The sequence below is a fragment of the Labrus bergylta genome, chromosome 10, assembly GCF_963930695.1.
Source record: "Labrus bergylta chromosome 10, fLabBer1.1, whole genome shotgun sequence".
NCBI lineage: Eukaryota > Metazoa > Chordata > Actinopteri > Labriformes > Labridae > Labrus > Labrus bergylta.
This window is the reverse complement of record NC_089204.1, coordinates 25878152-25892743: the sequence shown is the minus strand read 5'-3', so window position 1 is coordinate 25892743 and position 14592 is coordinate 25878152. Positions and strand designations below refer to the sequence as shown.

Genomic DNA, 14592 nt, shown 5'->3' with positions numbered 1-14592 from the left:
TGTTGTATCACCAGACATGAAGGGGCTGAAATGACCAAATCAAGCTGCACTTCTGTGTTGCATACATATATATATTTTAGAATCAAACAGACTCTTTACGTCCTTTTTTTCCTTTCCTCAGAAGTGGCTGAAGTATCAGGGTGGAGTGCAACAAACTGTGGTAGGGACACAGCTGCTGCATCTGTAGGGAGGAAACAAATGATTCTGTTTAATTCAAAATATGCAGCATAGCATGAAGCCATGTTGGATATTAGGGCTGTCATCATCACCAAACCAGATTTAAGAACTTTAACTTTAAACTTAAAAAAAAAAAGGGAGGAGGAATAAAGATCAAAAAACATAAATAATCCAGGTCCAGGCACCCAGGATATAGATCCCCGTTTTAATACCACGGCAACAAAAGTTTAAGTCCAAGTCCACCAATGTTGGTTACTTTCTTGTTTTTTATTAACAGAAAAGTGCAGACAAACTCATGCACACCTTCTAAATTGCACAAATATGGAAATGTTGCCTTTGCACACTGTAATTTAGACAGTGCTCTGTCTCTCAAATCTGCAGCGTTTGATTCAAAATGACAGAAGATTTGAAGTTAATTTAAAGCTTTTTACATTCAGATACTATTGATCAATAAAAAAATATATATATATCGTATCATTTTTAAAACACTTGGTATCAAAAATTCTTACAACCTACTTGGAGATTTATGGCTTTCTCTTCCTTTCTTTGTTTTTAAAACTTGCTTTCAGGAGGTTTTAAACATATAACAAAAGTGCATTCTTGGCTGACTTTTGACATTTTTAAACCCGGTTTCGTCAGCTCTCATCTCGTCTCTTAGGAAACTGGCTCGTTATGTTTTATCTCACATCTCAATGGTGAAAGCTGCCGTCATCTGTCATTTCAGTTGGCAAAAACTATTCCCTTGAGGACTTAAAGCTAAAACAGCATCCGCTTGAGTTTTTTTTAAGTGGCTGCAGAAGAATACATAATTTTCACATACTACCCCATTGTCTAAAAAAGTTTGGACGTTGTGTGAATTAAAAGTAAAAACTGTTCTCTAGACTCAAAGTAGAGGGACCATCAGACTTGTTATCAGCGCTCAGTTCAAAAGCCAGTTTTTCATGTTGGTGCGGGGGTGTATTAGTGCATGGCATGAGTAACCTGCACATTTGTGAGGGCACCATTAATACTGAACCATAGAAACAGGATTTGAAACAACATAAGATGCCAAATAGCAAACTTTAGGCCGTGCTCATTACTGCAAGACAATACCAAACCACATTGTGGACATTGCCGTTGTAAAAGAGTGCAGGGATAAGCAGGTTTTCAAGTGGTCCAGGGTGATAAACCCATTGAAGATGGAGCTTGATGTGAAATAAGACAAAGGACACCTTTAAATGTTGAACAGCTGAAATCCTTCATTAAGCAAGATTAGAAAAATATTCTGCTTTAAGAATAACAGAGACTGATCTCCTCAGGTCCCAAAATGTTGTTAAAGGAAAAATTATGCAACAGACTCAGAGTGGTAAACAGGACCCTATGTCGCTGGAATCAAATTAAAAATATTATTATCTGTAAACAATGACATTTCTCAGTTTCCACATTGCATATGTTGTCTTGGTGCTCTTTTCAGTTATATTCAGGGTTTTGATGTTTCGCAAATTATCACATTCTGTTGTTTATTTACATTTTACACAAAGTCCCAACCTTTAAGGTAATGGGGTCATAAATCCTCATGACATGTTTAAGTAAACATCATTATCTTTGTGTATTTATTTGACAAAGATGTTCCATTTCATGCTCTTTGTTTCTCGAATTGATCAAAAATGTCACACTCTATTTCTCACGGTCTTTTCTTATATTTGAACGAACATATTTTCACTGCTGACATGCAAGACTGAACAGAAACATTCATAACACGGTGTGACGCAAACAGGTTTCCTTATGTAAAGACTGCCACACAGTAATCTCTCTTTAGCACCATCCACATCTGAGCTTTGGCATTCAGTCCTTTTCATGCAGGTGATGCACAAAAGCGTTTGAATTTATTATCTCTAACTTTTAAGGATGCTACATATTTGCACCTAAAAACTGAAAGCATCGCATCTCTTCAGTGGGATTGCATAAGAGTGTTCATTTTTGAGCATTTGAGTGTCTTATAGTTGAAGAATGACTTTACTTTTTGGACGATGATGGCCTCCCTACAGGCACATTTTGGGAAGTTCAGGTTGAAAACATTTTGAAACAAAACAAGGGGTGTTTAAGAAATTATTCACAGACGAATAAACAAGTTGCAAAGATTTTAGTTCATCAAATATACTTCTCAAAATGCATGTGATTGTGTGTATGTGTGTGTGTTTCTCAGTTCTTCACTGAAATCAAATACAGCTGTTAATCAGACACAACTCCCTGTGAGGCACCAGGGTGACAGGAAGAATGCTGTTACCTTCAAGTGTTGGAGGAACTTATAGTTTGGATGTCAGCCAGCATCATCAGCGCTCCACTATCAGCCCTCGAGCTTTTCTCAGGTCAGCCCAGGTATCAAGCCAAAGACTTTACCTAACAATTTGTTAAATGACACCGGACCTCCCACCAGCATACAGACACACACACAGACACACACTGACCTCACACCCTAATACCTGGACATGAAAATGCACCATGCACATGAGGTTGTGTCTTCCCAGAGACACTTTCCCAGTCAGTTCTGGCACACATACTCTTAGAAATAATACTTGGGAAATAGCTCTATCTGCTTTCTTGCCTGTAACGTAAGAAGACTACGGGCCTGAGTCAATTAACAGCAATTTCTGTGTTGGCAGGGCCCACAACCTCAATTTACGAACGCTTCTCACCAGAGCTTATTGTTGCTAAGTTACAAAGAGGGGCTCACTGCACTTCCACTTCCCTCGGAAGTGCCCATTAAGTCTGCTTTAAGTTGCTCCACGTTCTAATATATGTAATTCAGGGAAATTTCACCAAAAAAGGCATAAAAATGTCTCGTCCAGGAATCTTTTAGCCCTTGAAGTTCTCCCCTTGAAAAGAAGAGTCCAATAATTTTCCACCATTGTTGTTGACAAAGCTGATATCAGATGTCTCGCCCATACTTCATTTAAATTGATCAGGTACAAGTGTTTAGCCCTTTTTAGAGTGCATTTCTGCAACAGTGCTGTAATGAAGCTCCACCGTCATTACGTCTTTTTTTTACATTCATAATGATTCTACATAAGTGTTATATTGGTTTCCAAGTCTGTCATGTTACGGCGTGCCAGCGTTGTTGAAGCACAACCTGTAAAGAAACAGCAGGGACCTCCACATTCAGACATGCACACACACACACACAGCGCCGTTCTCCTCCGCTGGCTCCGCCGATCCTATCTTCGATTCGATATTGATCAATACGCTACAGATGACAGGAATTGCCAGATAACTCATCACAGTGCCTTCTGATATTTGTTAAAAAATTATGTGTGCATTGTTTGTGGTTTAGAACAAAATGACTCAAAAATGTATTTTATCATTGCATTATTTTCTGTAAAGTGTAAAGTGCATAATTGTGCCTGACCTGAATTAACAGCTCCCAGAGTGCCCTAAGTGGAGAGGGGCGTCATTACAACAAAAACAAATTGAATCGATACTGAATTGGGAAAATAGTAATTGCAATGCATTGATGATTCAATATTTTTAACCAGCCCTACTACAGCGGTAGATCAATTTGTCCCCACCAATTACACCTCTGCAACATTCAGCAATATGTCACAGGGGCGTAAATATCTCACCTTGAACAGGCTGTCTGACTGGGGCTATTGCGCGTAGCGGCTGAAGACAGCTGACATCGAGGACCGAGATTGCTTAACTTCATTGGTTTTGTACTGAAAATGGGCGATGTGAGTGCAAACAACAATACAAGTGAACACTAGCCCCAATACTTCCAACCCTAGCTAAACATGAAGCCCCAGCTAGCTTGTAAACGTAGCTATCCTCAGGACAAAGACTTCAGTTACATACACCAGGGGTGTCCAAAGTGCGGCACTTGAGGGGATTTTCTGCGGCCCGTGACTTCAAATGAAGAATCAGAAGATTTTGGCCCGAGGCCTTGATTAAGATTGGCACATCATCTTATTTTTACTTTTCATGTTAACAAGGGCTGAACAATATTCCTATAATAGAAAATGTTCAGTAACATGTATGTTGTTGTTTTTTAATCTACAGCTTTTACTATTTTCCACTTTTTTTGTAAACTATGGAAAAAAACTAATGCAAAGTTTTTACAAACAAGCGGACTGTTGTTTAACCGTTTAATGACCTGAGCTAAATGCAGAAAGCTTTTCCAAAAAAATGAACCACGTTACAGACTGGATCCTGAGAAAAAAAACAAATAAAGTAGAACGAAGAAATCAAAATATTTGATCTCCTTTTATTAAAGGGTTTCTTTAGCGAGCCTTTTGATTCTGATCTACAAAGCCTTACTATTTTTTCAACTATATTTTAAAAAACAAAACCTGTGGCCTGCGAGCGATTCTAACACGACAATTTTGGCCCACAAGGAAAAAAGTTTGGACACCACTGATATACGCTGTATATCTCTTTTGTTTCATCCCTACTATGTGTTTAAACATCAACTTCATTATCCCAAAAAGCAAGCTAGAGACTAAATGTTAAACTTTGCTAAGCTAACCATAAATACTGTCCATGTGAAATGGAATCAGTTTAGCATCTTCCTTTCCTGCAAGACAGGCATCAATTTTGTTTTCAAAATCATCACATTATTCCCTCAAAGCGTTGACAGGATAAAACGACACTAACAACCTAACATGTTACTGATTTAGCTGCACATTTTAAATATCTATGAGACTTTGAGGTGATGAGAGAAACATGTTCTCTTTTTAGTCTGTCATCATAAGATGGAAGATGATTAATGGATTATGAATTCAGTTGAACGTGTTTTTCTTCTTTTTATCAATAATTAAATCTTAGCAACTTCATACATATATTCAAATCATTTCTTCCTTTCCTGCCAAATCTCCTGTATCTTATATGTGTATTACTGAGACGTCGTCAGGAAATTAAATCCATTCCAAATTTCATTACATAATAATAATAATTAAGACCAAAAAAACCTTTGATTAGATCAAATTAATGTGCAAAATTAGATTACATCATCATCATCACCATCACTGAAAATGCTTTGCAGGAAACAATGCTAAGGCAATCAAGATATTCAACAATTTTGATGTGTAATCACTGTGTTCTTTATTAAGACAGACAGACAGAAACATGTCTGGTAGCTCTGCAGAGCTACGCCTTAAAAGAGCCATAAAGAAAGAACACGATATCTCTGGCATTGTTAAGCTGCGTCTTGGATCTGGGCGTGTGAAGATAAAGTAACGTATGTACTCAGACTCGGGAGTTTCTCCTCCTGATGTGATCTCCCTGTGAGTCACCTTTTGTGACACCCAATCTCTGAATCGGTGCAGTCGTCATGGTCAGTTCCTCAGGCTGTTCTTGTCTCCTGCTGGCAAGTCTGAGCAAGTGACGTGCCGTTATGCCTCCATGAGGAGCTTCAAATAAGTGAAAAACAGGGCTGGATAAAGATCAGCATGATCACTCTGATTACACTCCACATACTCAGGGAAAGAATCTGTCTCTAAGCACTGTGTTTGTGTTGGAGGGTTACAATAATTAAGCATGGTTCTCCATTCAATTACACACTAAGCAGACACATAATTAAAATCAATATTTCACAATATCATCACACCTTTAGGGCCTGGGTCCACAGAGAGCTTCTTTTTTTTTTTTTTTGCACTGGCAGCCCCCATTTTACACCAAGGCCATGCAGTTCTTTGTCAGCGTCCTGAGCGCTAACCTATGGCGCTAACATGCCCTCAGCATCAGCTGTTTAGTGGCACGGCGCTCAAATAGTCTCAATTGAAAACGGTTCAACTTTTGAAAAAGCGTTGCGCCCTTCAATGTCTCTTCTCCCACACTTACCAATGAAAATCAAGAAGGGGCGGGACTTCTCGTATCAGCGTTGTAAACAACAATGGCGGAGGATATACCAATTGACTTGACTTATCAAAAGTTTAATTTCCAGGTCTAGAGCTGTTAATGCTCGGAAAAGACTCCAAGTACATTCTTTAAATAAAAACAAATATCAAGCACACAGAGCTATCTAAAACACCTAATAGTTACAGAGGGAAGTGGAGGTAACCATGGCAACAATAAACAAGAAGCGCTCTGAATCTGTTGTTGTCAGCGCTGCCGGTGCAAAACTCGATGTCTGTGGACAAAGGCCCATATCCTGCATCATTTTAAATTCAGCACTCTAGATGATGACAGTAATGTTTGTTTCGTAAGGTTCACGACACATTCTCATTATCTGAGACATCAAAGGTGTCGGCTGATTTAAATTGTAGGTTTGAGTGTAGAAGCTGGATCAATGATCTGTAGAGCCACATATTTTCACTCAGGAAGGAGAGTTGTTTGACCTGTTTATAACAGATGGTTGATAACAGCTTGTTTGGTTTGTGCGATAGGAAAGATTTTGCTCTGCAGAACGAGGAAGTAAGGCCGTGTTCACACTTGACTTCTTATTTCAACTGCCTGCGCCTTTTTTACATACAAGCCTATGGAAAAAGGATGACGCCTTTTCAAAAAGCGCTGCGCCCAACGCCTTCTTCAGTTGAATTATTTAAACTTTTCAGAAAAGCGTTGGGTGACGTCAAGGGCCTTTCTGACAGCTGACCAATCAGGACGAGTAGTGACCTACGTCCCTGGTTACCTGTGTGCATCGCGTGTCCGCTCCGGTCCGTTACGGGTCCGTGCATCCTCATCCGTCAACACCCACCGGCTGTGTTCTCAGTCTGCAGCACGGAGAGCACAGCCAGATAGCTGGAGTATGAAGACAAAGGAGTTATGAGATAATACGATGTTCGTGGTATAAAACTCAATAAAAACCTTATAAAAACATAAACAAACACACAAACGGTCGTTTTACTGAACCGTCAAAACGGAACGTGAACCGTTATTCTGAAAATAAACCGAATGTTTTAATGTTGTATCAGTGTCTGACTTCCCGTCCCGTTTGTTCTTTTCTGTGCTAAATTGATGCGTTGTGCTCCGGCCGGTTCCGGCCGGCTCCGGCGCGGTTGCACCGCAGACTAGATCCTGTTGTTAAGGTTACAGAACACTTGCACATAAGCGCTCAAAAGGCGCTCTGAAAAAATAAGTCAAGTGTGAACACGGCCTAATCAATGTGGTGAGGCCACAGCAATCAAATAACACCGCCATGGTAATTGCAGTACTTAAAAGTACACAAGAAATATGTCAGCACAAACGGAGGTCAGGCTTCCACATTTTCTTGCTTCTCAAGGTAAATATTTATTCATTAAAACACTAAAACACATCAGACTGGACAACCCAAGACCCTCTCTCTTTCAGTCCAGATGGCAGGGAACTAACATCAAAACATGGATTTATCATCTGAAATCTCTGTTACCTCAATCCTACCATTCATTTGTATTTTATTTAAGTGGCGGCCTGCCGACCCAATGTGACCTCCTGCCCTTCCAAAAAAAAAAGTAACAGAATACTTTATTTATAGAGTTTATATATCAACAAATATTTTTTTAACAAAAAACCTACATACCACTTAAATTCTGGATTTTACCATCAATTATGTGCACATATTTTATTCCAGCAGAGTATGATGCACGATTAGTCCTGAGCACTCTCTCTGTGTGTTCCTACCAAAGGGAAGTTTTCGTCTTATATATTAACATATTGGCTGAAACATAACGCATAACGGTCCGTGTACCTTCCGTTCATTCTATTTCCAATTCTGAAACGCAAATCAAACAACAAATTTAGGGCCATTTTTTCTATTTCCATTTCTGAAACAAAAATCGGACAACTATTTAATTACCCTTTTTAAAAAAAACTATTGTATTTTCTGACTCAAATTTTTGTTTTCGGGGAAAGGCCTTAAATTTCTGTTTTTTCATTTTCAATTTTCAATTTTTACGCTTTTCAGTCTGTGGCCCGGAAATAAATAATTAATCGCGCGGATTGGTCCGCTTGTCAGGAAGGGTCAGGAAGGTCGCGGTGCTCGTCCAGTTTAATTTCAACTTGGTGTCGGTACGGTAACAATTCCTCGTGCGCAATGGACTCAACTAGTTATATCCTTTTTAAAGGAAACAAAAGGCTAACGCTTAAGGAGGACGACATGATTGGAGACAAAATCGCCAGAATATTCCAGGTAGGTAACACTTTTTTCGTTTGCTTGGAGAACATGCTAAAATCAAAGGATGCTATGCATAGCACACGAATAGCCGACTGATTAAGGCTTCTCAATGTTTTCTTTCAAAGGTATATGCTCCTAGCCTGTACATAACTGATGATGACAATGTGGCGATATTCCCGGGATCGGCTGGACATTTCAGCTGCTTGGACCTGAGACCTCGTGGCCACTATGAGGTTCATGGGGATGATATTGCTCTACCAGTCGCCGAGCAGACTCCTCCATTGTCAGGCCAGAATCGTTTCCAGTTCCATCGTATAGCACAGCCCACTGCTGCTCTAGGATCACCTGCTCAGACCATTGCTCCCACTACCCCGCGAGCAAGCATGAGTAACACCTTCCAAAGGTACCCCCAGTTCCATCCCTTCAGAGCCCCTACCCTTGACTAGCAAGCTACATATTAAAAAGGGGGTTCGTTTGGGCCAAGGCTAGCTACATAAGAATACATCAACATCATTGTATTTGTTTTTGTTATCCTTTGTAACCAAGATAATTTTAAAACTTGAATCAGTTGTAATTGGATCAATTGTAATGTAGGCTATGTGTTTGAGATGGAATTAATTGATTTGACTTGATGTAAACCACTCCCACAACAATCTTTCTAGGTCTGTTTTCATTGCTGAGCTCAGCCAGGGGAAACTGAAGCCTGCCCGTATGGTTGTACTCAGACTGTTTGAGTTTGAAGCCACAACCACAGGTATCCTTGCAAAAATACATGATGCCCTGCAGAGTGATGACCCTCTCATCCTGACTGATGCCCAGGGAAATGAGATTGTGGACTCCGAAGGGACAAGAGGTACTAATTGAAAAAATGAATAACTGCATAAAAATAAATGAAAATGCTTTGTTTGATAAACTACATGCCCCATCTACTTCAATACTATGCTCTCTTTATCTCTTAATTTTTTGGACCTACAAAGTATTCTGTTCAGCTGTAAATGTGTTTACATTATATCTGTTACATGATTTGTCTTCCTCTCTTGCTAGGATCCAAGTATTGGAAGCAAAATGCAAAAAAGTTTCTTGCTGTCCCAGAGCAGATCTTCCATGAGTTCCAGCAAGGAACAAAGGGAAAGAAACTGAGGTAAACATTTGAGTTACTGCCTATCAATATTTGTCTTTATATTGTTTTAAATAACATCTCTCTTAAAAAAACAAAACAAGAAAGAGTTATATAATTATTGTATAATACATTTGTTTTTTGGTTTTGTTTTTAACCCTCCTTGTAGTAATAAAGATATGGACTCCACTGGTCTTCAGGGGGTCCATGATAAAATAGAAGAAGTGATCTTGGCTGCTCAAGGACTGAGTGAAGTCACCACAGTCATAAAAGACCTGTCAACACATGCCAGTAGCACCAGGGGCACCATGCTGGTTCTGACCAACACCATGATAACACACATGAAGGATGCCTTTGGTTGTATTGTATGCAAAGGTCTGTAACATAATTTGTTGTTTGATCTATTAAAATCTACCTTTTAAGCAGGATCTAGTTGAATGTTCAAGTGAATCAATCATTAATTCTTGCTTTTCCATGTTATAGTGAAACTGTCCCTTGCCAAGCTTTTACACATATGTAATATGTAGATTAAAGGAACAGTTCACCCAAAAAATAAAATTCTGTCATCATCTACTCACCCTCATGCCAGTTAAAACACAAGTAGCAAGTGGGTCTCCATTGACTTTCTATGCACTGTGTTAAGGTCAATGGAGACCCGCTTGCTCTCCAGTAGTGCTGCAACCTCCTTGTGTGTTATATGGACAAACTACACCCGTGTTTTAACTGGCATGAGGGTGAGTAGATGATGACAGAATGTTCATTTTTGGGTGAACTGTTCCTTTAAGTAAAGACAAGATAATATATTGAACTCTAATATTGCATATGTATTGTCCTTTTTATTTTTTTCATCAAACAGGGCTAATGGAAGAGCCTGTGATTGCCGTATGCTGCAAAAGCTTTGTTGGCTGCAAAAACTGCGTTGACCAGTGGATGCTGACATCTGACCAGTGCCTCAAATGCAGGGCAGATGAGTTCTCTGTCAATGTACACAGGCTGACCAGTCTTGACAATGTTCTCTCCATATTGGCTGGTGTAATTAAGATGGATTAACCCTTTAAGTGTGATTGTATCACATTCTATGCTTTAAGCTTGATTACCTCTGTTACATCTAGCTAATTGCCTTGTTCTAAAGTCAGTTGTAATTTTGCACTTGTTCAACAGCTGTAGAGGATACAGAATAGTTTTATTTTTATACATTTTTTGTATTTCATGTTGCACTTAAGACAAATATTGTGTAATGTTTAACATTGCTATTGTTGCAATTTTAGCAAGTGTTTGATTTTATTTGTTAAAGGAAAGTGACAAAATATACAGTATATCCAGAACCAGTCTTTATTTGACATATTCATGCATATTGCTGCGTAATGTTTATCAGATACAGCAATGCATCTTGAAAAGGTACAAAGTTATAGTTTACCACATTATCTAATAAAACTGAAATATCAGGGTACTCTACAGCAAAAAGTTGTTCTGCTGATATTTTGTCCTCCTCAGTTGAGAAGGGGTCAGTTCCAAAGCAGGAGACTCTAGTCAGTGAAGAGCCAACATCCTGCTGGTACATGTCTGCTGCTTGGGAGGCATGGGGCAACAACTCCTCTCCCAGTTTTTTTGGACATCCTCCTGCTGCCGAACAATTGGGTGTTCCTTTGCCTGTGAAGCAAAGCATAGGTCACAAAATGTGATTATGGTTAAAATTCACTGTCAACTTTAAAATAAGAAGTTCACAAAAAAGGACTGGATTGTGTGATGTTTTTTTTATTTAACTCACCTGGGATTCTGTGTGCATTCCATGCATGTACAGCTCTTGTTATGCCAATCTTGCAAAGCTCAGCAGTAAGGTTAGATGTACAGTATCTAGTCACGTTGTCATCCATGTTGAGGACTTCCTGATCCTGCAGCTGTATGAGGGCCTCCTTCACTGGGTAATTTACCCGGTTATTTATCTCTACCCACATTCGCTCTACCGTATGATTCTGTAGACAAGAAAAGGGTAGATTTTTTTTAAACTAAAAGGTAGATAATATAAAAACAATACTCAATTAAAAGAATCCCCACTACATTTAGTCTGCAAAATCAACATGGTGAAAGGAAACAGGATTATATCAGATGTAAAAAGTTTACAGACAGTATGAAGAGGTTTGATTAAGAGTCCAAGGAGCAGGACCATTGATGCGTATGGGTACCTACAAGCACCCCCACTCAAGGGTGCATCTGGTTAAAGTGATATTTCGGTTTGCACAAAGTTGTGTCCTATCGGGTGATATGCTATAGATATTCAACTCACCACAGTGTTTTTTTGCCAGATCTCCTCGTAGCGCCCCCCCCCCTCCCACATTTTGTACATTAAGGAGACCGTTACCTCACCTTTGTTGACTGAGTTTGGCAATATGGTTGCCTTTGCAAGTTGTGTCTGTGGTTAGACAGCATCTCCTGCATGTAGAGGGACAAGTAAAATTCCCGGCCATGGTCCACCCTGACCTGGTCCCACATCCCATATTCAAGAACTGCTGATCTGTAAAATAGTGAAACATGACTCAATCAAATGTTGAGTCCGCAATGTAGGATAGACCAACAATATTGCAATCTACTAGTGCACCGTTTTTGTGACTTATTGAAAAGAAGGGTGGCTATATTGGTCACAGATATTTTTTTTTTACTGTCAGAAATGTTTATTTGGAAATTTTGAGTTGTTTGTTTCTCACTTTAACAGAAGAATGTAAACAGGTGAGATGGGAACATTTTCATTTTTCATTCAGTTGCATAATAGTTCTACACACTTATAGTTGCCTAATAATTGTGCACACAGATTCTAAGAAAGCCAAAACCTTACTTTTACTTCCAGGTTTGAGGTTTATTAACATTTTGGATTGACCGAAAGCACTGTATTTTTCAGGATTCATTTTATTATTTAACAACTACAGTGCTTTTGGTCAATCCAAAATGTACCCCCTATTGTACCTCAGAGTACCCCTTGAGGTACACGGACCCCCATTTGAGAAATAATGGGTCAGTATGCCTATCACAAATAAAAAAGACAAAAAAAACCTTAGAATCCATATAACGTATAATAGTTTGTTATATGGATTCGACCGTTTTTCTAAAAAGTCACAAACAGTTTTAAAAAATGTCGAAAAAATTGAAAAAAGTCACAAAGTCACAAAAAAACTTGCAGAAAAGTGAAGTTGTGAGAAAAGTTAGTCTTTATATTACATACAAAGTAAAAAAAAAGTACATATGTATAAAGACTAACTTTTCCATGGACTTTTTCACAAAAAATTACGCCTGCCTGAATTTTTGACCTGAATTCTGAAATCAGAGAAAGGTTGAGAAAAGAAAAGTTAAGAAGTACTGGACTAACCTGTAAACTTCTTCATATATCGTGAGATTATTCTTGACTGGCATGGTTGCGTGGGCAACGACCTTACTGCTGTACCCATCTATTGCGAGAACATGTGTCACTCCAAACATGACCAATTTTTCATTCTGGTCGATGTGGATTTTGTGTCCCATGTATGCAGCACTGTAGGGGACGGGGTTAAGGTTACGTGCACCCTTTGGGGGAAAAGTAAGTAAAAATTAGCTAGTAAAATACATTATACAATATACCACAACATTAAAGGCTTGCAAAAGATACTTACACGTTTGCGCATTTCGTGATAGGGACAATGAGTTGTTCTCAAAATCTTCCCCACCCGGCGTTCACCAGCAACCACTCCCATTGCAGACAGGTACCCTGTCATCATCTTTCGACCATATGTTGACCCTGTCTGATGAATCAACATAAGTAAGCTGTAACATGTAGGCCTAGTCTTCATGGATTTATATTTCATGAAATATACATAGTCTAGAAATAAATCAACAGAGGTGGGTAGAGGAGACAAAAATTGTACTCAAGTAAGAGTATTGTTACTTCAGCATAATATGACTCAAGTAGAAGTAAAAAGTAGTCATCCAAATAATATTTGAGTTAGAGTAAAAAAGTACTTGGGGGGGGGGGGGGGGGAAACTACTGAAGTACTGAGCAACATCTGATTAATTTGTGAAGACATGCATTTAATCAGACAAAAATACAAAATACTAATCTTCAGGTAAATACTTCCAATCAATAAAATAATAGAATAAATAAAAATGAAAAATAAATTAAATATTTACAAAATAACAAATTACAGCACAAGAAACACACATTTCCAAATGTGATTGGTGAAACACAGTCAGGTGGTAGAGCCTATGGCGGAAGTCCCTCTGTCTGACAAAATAAAACATTAAATTGATGCGTAGGGGGGGATGATGATGATAATAATAATAATAATAATAATAATAATAATTCGTAGAATAGTGAATGGGTAAAGAAAAAAGTAACTAGCTCAGTTTAGCCTAATGGAGTGTAGTAAGAGTACATTCTTCTTCACAAATCTACTCAAGTAAAAGTAAAAAGTATGGAGATGATGTAAAACTATCTTAGAAGTACAATTCATCCAAAAACTTAATCAGGTAAATGTAACGTAGCAAATGTAACTTGTTACTACCCACCTCTGTAAATCAAAGAAATCCAAAATAACTTAGGCCTACCTGATTTATTGCCCTGCTGATAGCAACCTCTAATTGTGTGTTGGATACATGTCCCCTCCTGGAGATGTTGTGATGTGCACAAAATCTCCTGACACTCATTTCAGAACATCCTTGCTGCACACCTAATTGTAATAAATTCGTGGAAATGTCCGCGTGCGAGAGATTTTGAGCAATCATTTCTCTAATTAATTTTCCACAGGGCTCGAGTGACACCATCTCGTCCAGTCTTCAGACTCCTGCCAACCGAATCTGCTATTGTTGTGCTAAAGACGTGCTAATCGCGGGAAAAAAAAGCTAAAATACTGCTTCCGGTTCTCCTTATAATACCGGTAATAATACAGATATCTCTGCATTTTTGCATTTTGGATCAACATAGATTGGATTCTTCGTGTTTATCTGGGAATATAAAAATCCATAATAGGAAAACAACACAAAATCCAATTTTATGGCTATATTTTAATGGAAAACGGCTCTTGTTTGTTTGTTTTAAAATCTGCTACATATATTGAAAAAGAAAAATGCCTGTTTTTTTGTTTTCCGATTTGCGTTTCAGCATTGGAAATAGAATGAACGGAAGGTACACGGACCCATAACCTTTATGAATTTTGGCCGGCCCTCCTTTTCTTAAAACAGATTGTGTTGTTTAAAGGGGGCAACATGTTACTCT

The 14592-nt window shown here is 38.6% G+C and overlaps 1 protein-coding gene across 1 annotated transcript; it reads right to left on the bottom strand.

Moving 5' to 3' along the window:
- Positions 1 to 10701: 10701 nt before the first annotated feature.
- Positions 10702 to 13153, bottom strand: LOC110000303 (uncharacterized). The gene is made up of 5 exons (XM_029281560.2): positions 12995 to 13153; positions 12715 to 12908; positions 11721 to 11868; positions 11125 to 11329; positions 10702 to 11006 (listed from the first exon to the last, which is right to left on the bottom strand). The coding sequence occupies exons 1-5, from the start codon at positions 13136 to 13138 to the stop codon at positions 10702 to 10704; spliced, it is 996 nt and encodes a 331-aa protein (XP_029137393.2). The 5' UTR covers positions 13139 to 13153.
- Between the last annotated feature and the right edge of the window lie 1439 nt (positions 13154 to 14592).

Coding starts and splice junctions, on each gene's coding strand:
- LOC110000303 (XM_029281560.2), bottom strand. CDS start 13,138: ATGTTGATTCATCAGACAGGGTCAACATATGGTCGAAAGATGATGACA. Junction 11,869..12,714: donor ATATATGAAGAAGTTTACAG/GTTAGTCCAGTA, acceptor ACTATTTTACAG/ATCAGCAGTTCTTGAATATG. Junction 11,330..11,720: donor GCCAAACTCAGTCAACAAAG/GTGAGGTAACGG, acceptor TCTTGTCTACAG/AATCATACGGTAGAGCGAAT.